A 13,952-nucleotide genomic window follows, 5' to 3' on the forward strand; every position below is an offset into this window, starting at 1 on the left:
TATTTCATATCGTGATGGCGCTCACTGTAACAGCTCCTTCTGGCGTGTACGTGAAGCAGAGAGCTGAAGGCAGGATATCGGGCGAGCTTGTGTTTAGTAGCACATGATCAAAGTAAGTTGTCGGTGAATATGGCAAGAAAGTAGCTTCAGCGTTTGGTAAGAAGTTGACGAGGTGCACTGTGGTGTAAGGTAATGTCGTGAAGCAAGGAGTCAGCGACGTTTGTAGCGCAACTGGTGGGTAGGACTCTTGTAATGCCATAGCAGGTTGCATAGTTCATAGCTACGGCAATCCACTTTTTTTCATCATTTGATATAGGGAATGGTCCGAGAAGGTCAATGCCAATGCGAAAATAAGGGTCGGTAAATATATCCAGAGGCTGCAGCAGACCAGCAGGATGCACAGCTGGCCTTTTCCAGCATTGACTCGATTCACACACGGCGACATAGCGACGGACAGAGCAGTTGAGACGGGGCCAGAGAAGCAGTTGCCGAATCCAGCCATAGGTCTGAGAGATGCCGCAGGTCGCTCTGCTGAAAATGACACCGAAGGGCAGTTAGCAGCTCGGGCCTGTCGGGGTGCATGTTGCGACGATGCAGGGTGTCATTCTGCAGCATAAACATGAGAAGGGATGGGTCAGGCAGATCAGAGAGCAGGCAAACTGCCGTAACGATTCATTGCGTTGTTGTTCAGCATCACTATCTTTCAAGGAAGAAAGAGTGAGAGTGCAGATCACTGCGGCATCCACTAAAACGTCCAGTGCATCAATGGGATGACGAGACAGGCAGCTGGCGTCATGATGTAAATGACCTGACTTGTAGACTACAGTGTATGTGTATTCCTGAAGGCATAGGGCCCAGCGACCGAGGGGATCCTAAGGGAAGAAGGCCAACAAGGGCATGGCAATCGGTTGTAACTGTAAATGGTCGACCATATATGTAGGGTTGGAACTTGCCCACGGCCAAAATGAAGGCGAGATATTCGCGCTTGGTAATTGAGTAATTGTGCTCGGATGGAGGGAGGAGGCGGCTGGCGTAGACGATAACGCAGCGATGCCCACATTGGCATTGGGCTGAAATTGTGCCGATGCTGTGGCCACTGGAGTCAGTGTGAATTTCTGTCGGAATGGAGGCATAAGAATGGGCGAGAGCAGGAGGAGTGGTGAGTAGCATGATGAGGGGCGAGAAAGAAGTGGCTTGTTCAGAGCCCCAGAAGAAAGGACCATCTTTCTTGAGGAGGTCCGTCAGGGGACGGGCAACATGCACGAAATTTTTCACAAAGCAGCTGAAGTAAGAGCATCTTTGGCACAGGTTGGTAAGGGGAAATTCTGCATTGCATGGACTGTCGCGGAGTCGGGGTGAATGCCTGAGCATGTTTATTTGGTGGCGACTGAAGTGGCATTTGGACGGGTTGAGCTGCAGGCCAGCGGTGTGAAAAACAGAACAGATAAAAGTCATTCAAGATGGGCCGCAAAAGTTGGAGAGAATATGATGACATCACCTAAGTAGCACAAACAGATGGACCATTTCAAGCCACACAAGAGCATGTCCATCATCCGTTCAAAGGTTGCCGGGGCATTGCACAGGCCAAAAGGTCCCTGAATTGATACATCCCTGAACATCCCTGATAAATCCCTGAACTGATACAGTATAGGCCGTCAGGTGTAACAAATGCTCTTTTCTCGCAGTCTATTTCATCCACAGGAATTTGTCAATATCTGGAGCGAAGGTATATTAGTGGCGAGAATCTGGAGTGGTGCCCTCTCGCGAGTGACGTCACAGCCAGGACGCCACTCTCTCCGGCTTGCTCGGCTGCCGTGTGTGCTCGATCCCTATATGGATGCTTCTGGATTTTGAGAAGGAGTTAAAAACGCAAGTGGTGGTGGCAGAATCTAAACTGCAGTTTTAGTTAAGTCCTCGTGTTACTGCCGAGCATTTCTGTGAAGAAATAGAAAAATCCAATATTATACCGTAAACTACTCGTCGTGAGCCACACAAGTTTAGCTGGTTAAAATCAGGATATATGTTGTAGAAGTCATACATAGCCAGCGCTTAGTTGTGACACGCATGTTGCACCATGGTGAGTATGGATGCACCATGGTTGGTATAAGTGGATTCTTATGTGCTGTGCCTCTGCGTCGATGCTTTTATTATTCACGTGAGCTACCACTGCGAAGTGCAGATCTGCGCATAGAAAACCCGTAATACGCTGGTCTGAGCTCCCTCAGATGGCACTATAATGTTGCCTATGAGAAATATATTGTCGTCTAGGAAATAAGCTACCTTGATTACATTTTCGCGAACGAAGACGTCGTAAAATATATATTTGAGAGGCCCATCATAATTATACAAGCATAGGAAATGAGAGCGAACAAACAGAAACACTGCAGAAGGCACCCGGACACCAACTGGACACCGCCCAAACTGCAGCAGGCGACAGGCGCAAGTCCGTGCCCCGACGTCACACGAGCGGTGCTCGCAGCGCCCCCAGGTCGCTCTCGGGGCTACTTGACAAAAAATAAGTGGCACTCTGGAGATGATCCAGATCATCGTCAATGCGTGGAAGTGTATAGACATCTTTCTTGGTGATCTTGTTCAGATGACAATAGCCCACGCAGAATCACCAGCTGTTATCCTTCTTTTTGACGAGAACAACAGGGGAAGACCATGGCTGGAAGAATGTTCAATAATCCCTTTGGCAAGCATTTTGTCAACTTCGCTCTGAATAACTTGTTGCTTAGAGGGCAACACCCGGTATGGGCGTCGGCGAACAGGTGTCGCATTGTCAGTATTTATACAATGCTTCACAACCGTAGTTTGACCCACAGGGCGATGGTTCAGGTCGAAAAAGTGGCAGTAGGACTCGAGGAGGTCACATAGCTCTGCAGCTTGTTGAGGCAAGAGGTTGGGCGCAATTATATTTGCAAAGTCGTCGGGCGAGGCAGATGCAGAAGACATAGGACAAGCACTGGTCGACAACGGCGCAGCAGATAGAGTGGAAATATGGCACTCGATGGACAGTGACAACATGGTGAGAGACATGCCTTGAGGAAGTACTTGAGGGCATTGTCCAAAATTTAGGATGGGAAGACGTGTCTGATTGCCTGCTACAGAAACGATGGTATATGGGAAGGAGACATTGTGGGAAAGCAGGACTGAAGTCAAGGGAGTAAGGACATAGTCTCCGTCAGGTACAGGTGGACAGGCTAAAACAGTGATGCAGGTTGCTGCTAGAGGTGGGAGACAAATAAAATCCACACAGCGAAGCTGAGTTGGACCTTGAGCAGGAACGTCAATGAAAAGAGGTAGGTTAAGTTGTACAACACTGTCTGAACAGTCAGTCAGAGCAAAATGGGCGGTCATGAAGTCGATCCCGGGGATCATATCGTGAGAGCAGCATTCGATACACTAAAACAAAACGAATGTGTGGTGGCCGGCGACACTGACATGTGCAGTACACATTCCAAGTGCAGCCGGAGTTCCACCGTCTGCAATCTGGAGCGGTCGAGCCGGAGCAGGAATAAGTACGTTCTTCAAGCATGTTTGAAGCGTTGTACTCATGTAATCATAATGAAAATTTGCGGTCCAGTGTCGATGAGTGCTGTAACAGGCAAACCATGCATGTCCAAAAGCTTCCAATCAGTAGGCAGAGTCAACAGAGGAATTTCTGGTTAGGGTACTACAGCAGGATCACCTCCAGGAGCTGCACTAGCTAGTTTCCCGTTGGAGAGCAGTGACTGTAAGCTGGGGATGGGGAGTGACACAGCTGGGGTGAACGGGAGCGGCGACTGTGTGGTGATAATGAGCGGCTTGTCACAGTGGCTCGAGCGCTGTCAGATGCATCTTCGAACTCTGCAGAGGGTGCAGGCGGGCGAGGATTCAGTGGGAAGCGGCTGTAGGTGGGAAAGCTTGGTCAAGAGTGGGCTGGCCAGGAACTTCAGCAGTGGCAAGGGATGTGGCCCACACGTCTACAATAGAAGCAGGTGGGTCTACCATCATATGTGCGCCATTTGGCCGGGTTGCAATAGCTCGAGTAGGGACGATACTGGCTCCAGTGAACAGGGGCAGAGGCAGCAGATGAAGCAAGGTCAGGATGATTGGCGGAGTAGATGGACGGCAGACTCACATTAGTAAGTTCTTGGTGAATTACCAATTGAATGAGGTACACGAGCGGCCGGGAATCATCAAAGCACTGTGTCATTGGTGTGGCAGGAGATGCTGCTTCAATTTCTCACCCAACAATATGTACAATGTTCGCAGAGGAGGTGGGCGCGTGCGGAACAAAAAGGTCTTTGAATCTCGATGAAGCAGCAGTGTTGGGTAGAAGCATGAACTGCTGAACTATGCGGTAGCTCTTCGCATCTTCAAAGCGGCGACATTCAATAATGATCTCATTGACTGTTATGTTCTTGTAAACAAGAAGGTTAAATGTGTCGTCCATGATGCCTTTTAAAACATTGCTGACCTTGTCTGCCTCTGCCATGTTATTATCCACCTTACAGCAATGAGCCAGGACATCCTGGATGTACGCCACATAAGATTCAGTAGACGTCTATGCATGGGTCCTAAATTCTTTCTTAGCAGCACGTTGGCGGCCAATGGGCTTGCCCAACAAATCTCAAAGCTTCTGTATGCATTGGTCCAAACTTGTATTTGTAATCTCTTCATGTGTCTTGAACTAGACCCATGCAGTTTTCTTTAGGTAGAGCATTATGTTAGCCAGCATAAGCGTGTCATCCCACCCGTAGTGTGCACTGACCCACTCGTAATTCTGCAACCAGTTATCGACATCAACACTGCCAATCCCAGAAAACATTCCAGGGTCACGGGGCTGGGAAAGGATGACCGTCGGTGGTGTCGACAGGGCCACAGTGGAAGACTCTCTTTCAGACGACATCGTGCCCAGGTTATGTCTGCTGCGCAGCTCCGTCCTGCACAAGAGACTACCGTGCACGTCCACCAATTATGTTATGGGAAGGAAGAAGCATGCGTGTATTTATAGACGGCTTTTAATGGCTGAGTCAACATGCACAGAGAAGCAATAGCCAAAATCTTCTTCGTTGTCTCCAAGGCCAGCATCCACATCCTCTTGTTTTAACATTACAGACTGCGACAATATTTTCTAGTGTCCCATATAATTTCACTTGTTGGGGATCTATTGCATAGCATCCATTATGAGATTGATAAAATAACCAACCCAATAAAAGAAACCTGTTTTTATCAAGATAAACTTTTCAATGACCAAAATTTTTTTTCTGAATATTTGCAGCAGCCATTGCTTCACCAAACTTAGTATATATATTACCTGAAAGTGAAATACAGGGATAGAACTGAAGTTGATAGTACACCATGGTGATATCCTAATCTAACAGAGCCTAGGGATGCCAAGAATACCTTGTCAGATGAGAGCCTCAGGAGAGCCCCTCAAACGTTACAGCGGCTTCCGAGGCCATGTAGAAGGGACCCTCTTGGTAGGCAGTCCTGATGCGTTGCCAGTCATCATCAGCAAAACCACGAGGTTGCATCTGAGCCAAGGTAGCCACGACAGCAAACTTGGCTTCCTTGCACTGTTTGTCAGCCTCAGTGGAGCGGTCAAGAAGGTACTCAAGGAACCCTGGCTGTGCTGCCAGTGCAGCCTGACCCCAGGGTAATCGTGCCACTTCAGCAACCACAGTCAGGGTGGCACAACGCAGCTCAGGGAAAGGCTGCCGGCAGAGGCGGAGCAACATGTCTGTGGGTCGGTCGCCTAGAAGGCTGTACCACCGCTCTGTCAATTGCACCAAGTCCTCGCAGCTGCTGTCCTGCAAGGGAAGAGCACCAAACAATACTCAATAAATGAGATGTTGGGGAAGATGGAACAGACTGATCTTTGGCAACAAGTAGTGAAAGACAGAACACTGGGGGGAAAAAAAGAAGAAAGGAGGAAGAACAGGGCACTGCATCCTGTCTTCTCTTTCTGCCATGTCCTTGTCTTTAGTGCGTTATCCCAATGATGAACACCAAGCCCCATGGCACTCTGTTGGGGATATAGTGCAAAGAAATGAGCAACAGGAAGGACAACACAGCTGTGTAGTCATATATGGTCACAATTTCACGTATGGTCCGAATTTTAACAGCTTAGTTTAATGAGGCTAGTGCAGATCACTTATGTGGATGAGAGGCCTTTTCGATCAAAAATATTTTTCGGACATTTTCACAAGTTCTGCTGACGTCATATTGTAAGTGGAAAATGAAATGCAAACAATGAAACGCATGGCCAATGCTACAATTACGTAATGTGCCATTGTTGCACAGTCACTCACACATGCTTCAAACAATGCACTCTGATATATCTGCCTTATATCGTTGAATAGCCATTTCGGGCACTGCCACTCTGCCTCCAAAGCACAATGAGCGCCACTGCACTGTGGTTACGACAACGGTAATGGTGGCTTTGCACTGTGCACTCTTCAGCATTTTACATTGAGATAAACTCTGCAAACAGAAGTCACAGAGTGATGTCATGGTTGCTGCATGCTTTCTCTATGCAAATTGAATATATGATGCAAAAAAAAAGAAAGGCACAGTACACCACGCAGGACTCAGAATCAACTGCTTGGTGATGAAGGTGGCAGGGCTGATTTGCCTGGCCAACTAATGTGATATTCATGATGAGGTAAAGGCAACGCTCTGGTTAGACATCTAGACAGAGTAGACTCATAGCTTTCATCGCACTGCTTGGAGTTGCTGAGTTGCCCAATGTAGAACATTTCTACATGTGGCGCAGGCTCCAGTGCACAATCAAGAGAGAGAGAGAGAGAGAGCACTTGGGCGTGCATGCATGTGTGTGTGTGTGTGTGTGCAACATGCTACGCGTACGTGCCACTTTCTCACACACAGTACCTTCTGTCACATTCATTCTGGCACTGCCTGCTCTTCACAGTGGGTATGTGTGAGTGCATGTGCAACTGTGAGTGTCTTTGTTGACTGAAATGCTGCGGTGTGCTCTGATGTTGGGGGAACTTGCGTGATGACCCAATTTTTCCTTTGCACAAGTACTGATGTTCTTTTTATACGGTCTCTGCTGTCTCGCTGCTCCTGGCTAAAGTGAAAGTTTTGGTTTCTTTGTTTACTTTAGTTATTGAAGCATGGAGATACAGGAAACGACTGCAGTTAAATTTTATGGAGGCTGCTCGTAAGCACAGGTTTGGTGGAATTTTCCCGTTCAAATGCCATTTTGATGCAAGATGGTGCAAAGACTCATCCTTGGTGCAATTTTGCTCAATTGACGCAGCCGTTCCATCACTCACATGCAAGAATAAAAAAAAAAAGAATGTTAGAGATGCTGTTGCAAGTGAGACAAAAGGCCCCTCAAGACACTGTGAAGTTGCACACCGCCTTTGTTAGAAAGGCATCACCTTCACGAATCTCTTCCAGTATAAAAAAACTCGGGCACCATCAGAGCTGTAAACAGACAATGGTTGCCACTCTTCAATTTCGAACTAGCATGCCAGAAACAGATTCGGCACCACCAGCAAGAGGGATTACTGGCACAGTGACCATGTTCTCATGGTGCACTTTTTTGCATGCCTGTACAGACCATCACCAGTAGAAGCTTTATGCATGCTTGCTTGTTTCATTTTTCTGCCCATCTTCCTTTCCGTTTAACATGCTTCCTCTGCACTCAGCTCACAGTGGCCCCTGCCATTTATGAGCTTGTGCCACTTGTGAAATTGTGAAAGAAACTTTTGAACCGATGATTTCTTCACATTTACATGAGAACATATTGTCTGAACAATAAAAAGGATTTCAAATATTCCCAGGAAAGGACAGGCCACCTTTTGTATGAAATTACGTTTTTGGCGATGTGCATAGACACTATTTCAATCACACGTTCATAAGCAACATTTCTAGATTACTGTCAGTTGCTTAGCTAAGTGCCACACATATCCCTTCTTCATTGCCTTCTGCACTTACTGGACAAAGTCCAGTGTGCCCACCGCCTCACAGCAGATAGTGGAGAGGGATCACATGTGACACAGACTCCGAGACTGTGCACATGCTCCCAATGTCGGAGGCCAAGCCATACATGACCACTCTTTTGTGTCAGCCACATAATGGAAAACACCATGGAGCACGAACACCAAGTGCTGATCTTGGAGGTCATGCAAGCTGTGACCTTTCCACTCTGTCTGCTATGTGGTGAAATACGCAACAACTTTTGCACAATGAGTGCAGCAGGCAGTGGAAAGGCATGATTATTTTCACAGCACTCCTAGAAGGAATTTGAAAGTCAGTGATAATTTAGTAGTGTTGCTCATGACAACACACTATGCATTAGGCAAATTTATTTACCATATAAAAGGACTGCAGTACGGCCCCTCTGAAAGCTAGCTGGGAACAGCCTCAGCAGATTTTCCATTTAACCACACTTCCACGTCAGCTAAATAGACCCCTTTCTGTCGTTCCTTCTTCTATCCACTGATCCAAAGGGGCTTACTTGAACGTGCAGAACATTGGCCAGGGCACCGAGATATCGAACTTTGAAGTCGACCTTTCCACTGTGGATGTTCTGGCTTAATGTTTTTAGGTAGCGGCTCATCTGATCCCCTGAAATAAAGACACAATACACAATGAGCACTTTCAATCACATGTCTGCACTAACATGCTCTCATATTTCACAGGTTCTGAGCAACGCCACTGCACATATGAATGTGCTGTTTCACATTGGCAAATTCACTAGTACACAGTTGCACATGTGCATTACTACACCTGTACTGACCAGCAGCACCCACAATAGTTTCACCTATGCTTGCCAAGCTTGAGCACATGTCAGTGATTAATTAATTTTTGCAGCTCAATCTCGTGACATTTAAACAATCTATAATAAAACATCGGTTTAATATAATCATAATTAAGGATCACTGTTCTCAGGTTTTATTTTTCTTTTTATCAGAGGATTTAATCTTTCTGGGTTTATATTACTCACACGAAAGGCTTCTAACTTCTTTTTAGGCAACTATATTAGTCATGTAATAGTTACAGGTTTCTTACAGTGGCTGTTGGTATGAAAAATTATTGTTTCAGTAAAACCTGCGATACCTACAGTAACCACATTTCATGACTGCTGTCTGCTTGTTTTCATTAGCAGGATATTTCTGTAGTTAAGTAGAGGGAAGAGCCTAGCTGAAACAGTGCAATCCAGAGGTGTATGTGTCTATGCATGCTGTTCATGCCGCTAAGTGAATATGCTTAAAAATGTACCAACAAAGAGGTTATCAATCTTTTTCTTACCACAGGGGTTCTCTACAGTGAGGCTAGGAGCACGGTAAAAATGTCAAACACTTACAAAATGCAATGAAGTGCTTTCAAGGATCCCAAAAGGCACCTAGTTGACCAAAAGATACTTTTATTTCATATATTCTTCCACCTGACTCCAACCAATGCAACCAACGCAACCAACTTAAGATTGTAAAAAGCACATATACGCCAGCTGTCCCCATCATCTTATGAAACCTTATCATTTTATAACAGCTTCTCAATCATATTCAGCTTCACAGGCTGCAAGGACCCAGAACTTAGCATATCACAAGGAATCCTGCCCATGTCAAGTTTTTAGGCAAGCATGGAAACAAATGCGTGTGGCACATTCATTTTTCCCTGTTTGCACTTTAATCTAACTTTGTAATACAAAGCATGCTGTGCACTGTGCTTACAGTGTTCTGCACACAGCTTTTCAAAGCACGTATGCCAACCATGTCGGCATTCTACACTGTAACGAATGCAGATTTTGTGTCTATAGTGGGCATGGAGACAAAAAAGAAGTTACATTCATTCATTACATATTGCCAATCCCAATGGGGACTATTGCAGGAGGGCAAAATAAAATGAAAAAGAAAAACAATAAGTTGTCAAATATCCATTTAATTTCAATATAAGGTATAACAACACTTGTTAGTCTACAGTGAGAAAGGCAGATGCATATGGTGACTGTTCTGAATGATTCTGCTGGAGGGGAGCTGCGATTACTGCATAGAGGCACTTGCTACTGTGTGAACACATGGAGTTGCTAACTTCGGCTCGATAATTTCCAGTCATTCAATAAGGACGTCCCGCCTTTATAGCTTATGAATTTGTTTTGTCAATTAGGCAAAGCAATTTCTTACATGTTCGGGCATTGTCACCATTTTTGCATCCCTTTAAAGCTATGTGTGTTGCTATAGTATTACGCTTCCCTCTTTTAACATCCAGTGAGATGCTATTCATGTGTTTCATTGCTGTCATTGTTATGGTGCACCAGGTATGATCACCTTTCAGTTTCTCCTTACCTACAAACTCATCAGTTGATGAAATTAAGTCAACCTCTGAACAGCTTTACATGTACAGTATCAAATGATGGAAACAAGTTTTTTTTTACCAGAAGTATTTCACTTTGTTTAGAAATGAGAAAATATTTGGTATTCTATAATTATTTAAAGGTAGTTATTCTCAAATATTCGTAACTGATTCAATTAAGTAATCTTGCTATTTGAACACTCCTAATTAAATGGTAGGGGACCAATGTACTGCTTCATGCCTGTGACTAGCCATGAGGTCCTCATTCCAAAACATGCCAGCTGACAGTACCGAGTGTGCAGCAAGCAATCCAAGGGGAAGATCCAGGATACCCTGGGATCTTCCCCTTATTGCATTATTTAAACAATTTTTTACTCAGTATACTGTTATGAAGAGAGAATGCTGCAGGCCCCTTTTTTTCTTTTTGTGACTGCGTCTTCATCGATGCGTAGGAGCCTTTGTGTGGGAATGACTGTGACGTCACCTCGGGAATGAACTCTTGCCTGGCCGAGGCAGACGTACCACCTGACAGTCATCTTGTGTACGTGTCACGCAGTTGTTTCACACTTGGCTGTACTGTCCATCGAGGGGGCAGGGGGGTGTTCACAATCATGCCTGGTCGCTTAAACTCTGGCCCCTATTGGACCATGTCCGCTTGCTTGGTTGGTCTAAATAGGCGATTGGCGGAGAAGCCTGCGTCTCCCGACAGTCCACGGGTCCCTTGGATGCTGTTGAAACCAATTTAAGGAAGGGGCCTAAGTCACTTTAGCATGAGCTAGGAGGCAGCAGCCCACAGTGCCACTTCACCACGGGAGACCAGGCTAGCCAGGCCGGCCATTGGCAACTGATATGACAATGTTTTGTACGCAATATGTGTACAGTGTATCTTTAAAATAATGCCAAGTTAATAATGCTAGTTTTTCTAATGATACCTCTCATTGTCGTCGTACCTGCAGATCTGCACTTGCCTCTGCCAGAGCTCATCCCCCTTCTTCGCCGTCTCCCTGGTGAGCTGCTGCATCCGAACACTAAGAGCTGCCTCACGTGGCTACAATACAGTCAAACCCGGATATATCGAACACACATATAACAAATTATTGTGTATAATGAACAGCAGTAAAATCCCCTAGAAAACCTTCAAAAGAAGTTTTTTTTTAATATATATATAACGAATTACCTATATGTCAAACTTTTTTGAGATCCCATTCAGATTTAATATACAGTTAAACCTTGATACAACAAAGTAGGTGATGATGACATATCAAGTTTTATGATGCAAGGGCCAGCGAGCGCCATACACATGGTGACGGGTTTTCAATGAATTGTTCATGAAATGGAGAAATGTACTTTGAATGGTGGATGTGGCATGGCTGTAAATAGGCCTAAAATCATTCACTGTAAATTGTGTAAAATATATAAGTATTAAAACAATGACAATTACCAGAGATGTGTACTATGACACCAAATGTTTTGTTACACAGGGATGATGTAATACAGCGCATAGATGAACGTAGCACTGGTGCCTCAACAGGGCCCTTGAATGCAAGGGCCTGGAGACACGTGCTATACAGTCAAACCTGACCATATCGAACCCGTTTACATTGAATTATTCTATATATCGAACGATTTCTGAGCACGGTATAGTCACAATGAGCATATATAGCAAAGATTACGCTTACATCAAACAAAAATAGCAGTGACTCCCGATATATCGAGCGACATATCGTACCGAGCACAAGTGAAAGTGGGCACAATGAGGAAAGCAACGATGGTCCTTTGCCCACATCCTCCCAGGTGATTGGTGCACTTGCACTAGTCCGGTGCTTCTGTGCAAACGTGGAGAAGTATGTGCGTCGCAGACAGCGAAATTGCGCAAGCAGAAGGAAATACAGGACTATTTAATGCGAAACAAAGCTAGCTTCATCAATAAAGTGATCTTACAAATGGTATGTGCTTTTATAACATCCAATTCTTTAGCAGGCTTTTATCGAATTATGCCCTATATCGAACTGATGGCTGTTTTTTTTGCAAGTTTGATATAGCCGGGTTCAAGTGTACTAGATGTAACGAACGCAGCAGCAGCCTCTGGTAAGAGGCCATACTACGTAACTTTTGGTTTGATAATGTGCAATGTAAGAATGTCACTTAAAAAATGCATAACAGATTTGGTATCAAATAATGGATTCATGCCAAGAAACTATGCTGGATGTAATGGGATATGCTGTCGATATGCTAAAGGAAAGTGCTTTTTCCTCTCAATTTCTGTTTCACGATGCTCCACAAGGATGTGGATAACTGTCAGTCTTTCACCACATCTACAACATGTAGGTGATCCATCAACAGTCAGCAAGAAGTTGTGTGTACCGTATGTGCACCCTATTCTTAGTCGACAGAACAGGACATCGGTTTCTTGTGATTTTCTTATTGATGAGGAGGTGCTTACTGTGGCTTAATTAAATGAAGTTTATTTGAGGCTTAGGCGTCACACAAGCATTGCCAATAGTCTCTAATTTTTTCTGAATGAGAGGTTTCAAATCTATGGCAGGGACAGCTATGGAAGAGTTAAAATCTTTTGTTGCTGTGGATGTGGCGATTTCGTGAGCGAGCACATTACCCTCGATGCCTCTGTGCTTGGGCACCCAGCACATTATGACACTATGACTGCATGCATAAACAGCGCAAAAGAGTGTATAAAGATCAATAATTACAGGTGTTTCGTGCTTTTTTAGTGATACTAAAGCCTTGACAATGCTTAGAAAGTTGGTAAATATAATTGACATTTTGATGTACCATTATTGGATGTGTTTCCCAGCCAATAATAGTACATAGGCTTCAGCTGTAGAGATACTTGTTCGCGCATGCAGAGTGCCAAAGTGCGAAAAGGATAGACCAACTGCTGCATAAGAAACGCCGGTTTGCGACCTAGATGCATCGGTGTAAAACTTTGGGCAGCAGTACTTCAACCAAAGTTTAAGGAAGCACATTCAAATGTGCATCTCAGGAGCACGCTTACCGACTTCAATAAACGACATGTCACATTCCACGAGCTGCCACTGCCACAGCGGTGACAGCTTCACGGGAAGCAGTAGATATTTTCGAGAAGTGCAACACACATTTCTCCACCGAGATTCTTTACACAGTGAGAAGAGCTCCCTGGCTATGGGCCGATTATTAAAAAGTATGGCACAGGACACATCGTTCACAGTTGTGTAACAAGGATGATCAGGATTCGAGTTTGCTTGCAGACAATATGTGAAGCTGGAATATGACCTCTGTAGATGGAGTGACCACTCATTTGATTCTACATAGAGACTTTCTGCAGGGCTTGTCCTGAAAGCACTGGCCGCTAGGCAGATACCTTTGGTGGTGCACAAGGTCTAGGATTTTTAGCGCACTTGGCGTTGCAGAATGATAGATTATAGCACCATAGTCAAGGCAAGAGCAAACAAGGCTCTTGTACAAGTTCAGGAGACATTTTCGATCACTACCCCACATTGTGCCCGACAATTTTTAAAATGCTTATCAACTTCAGACATTTTGCCTTCAGATATTTAAGTTGGGGGATAAAGGTAAGCTTAGTCTAGAATTATTCCCAGAAATTAGTCTTCACTGCTCGCAGATAGTTCCTCTCGATTAATCAT

General features: G+C 45.0%; 1 protein-coding gene across 7 annotated transcripts in view; it reads right to left on the minus strand.

Annotated features, from left to right (window-relative positions):
- LOC142585135 (26S proteasome non-ATPase regulatory subunit 5) overlaps positions 1-13,952 on the minus strand; it is an 85,821-nt gene that overhangs the window by 28,850 nt on the left and 43,019 nt on the right. For all 7 annotated transcript variants that reach the window (XR_012829037.1, XR_012829045.1, XR_012829041.1 and 4 more), the window contains exons 6-7: positions 8,477-8,586; positions 5,392-5,798 (exon numbers count right to left, since the gene is read on the minus strand). Coding sequence is in view for 1 of the 7 variants with exons in the window: in XM_075695664.1 (XP_075551779.1) it covers positions 5,409-5,798; positions 8,477-8,586 (500 nt within the window). In the remaining 6 variants the exon portion in view is untranslated. The remainder of the gene's footprint in view (positions 1-5,391; positions 5,799-8,476; positions 8,587-13,952) is intronic.

The sequence above is a fragment of the Dermacentor variabilis genome, chromosome 1, assembly GCF_050947875.1.
Source record: "Dermacentor variabilis isolate Ectoservices chromosome 1, ASM5094787v1, whole genome shotgun sequence".
In the NCBI taxonomy this organism is placed as follows: domain Eukaryota; kingdom Metazoa; phylum Arthropoda; class Arachnida; order Ixodida; family Ixodidae; genus Dermacentor; species Dermacentor variabilis.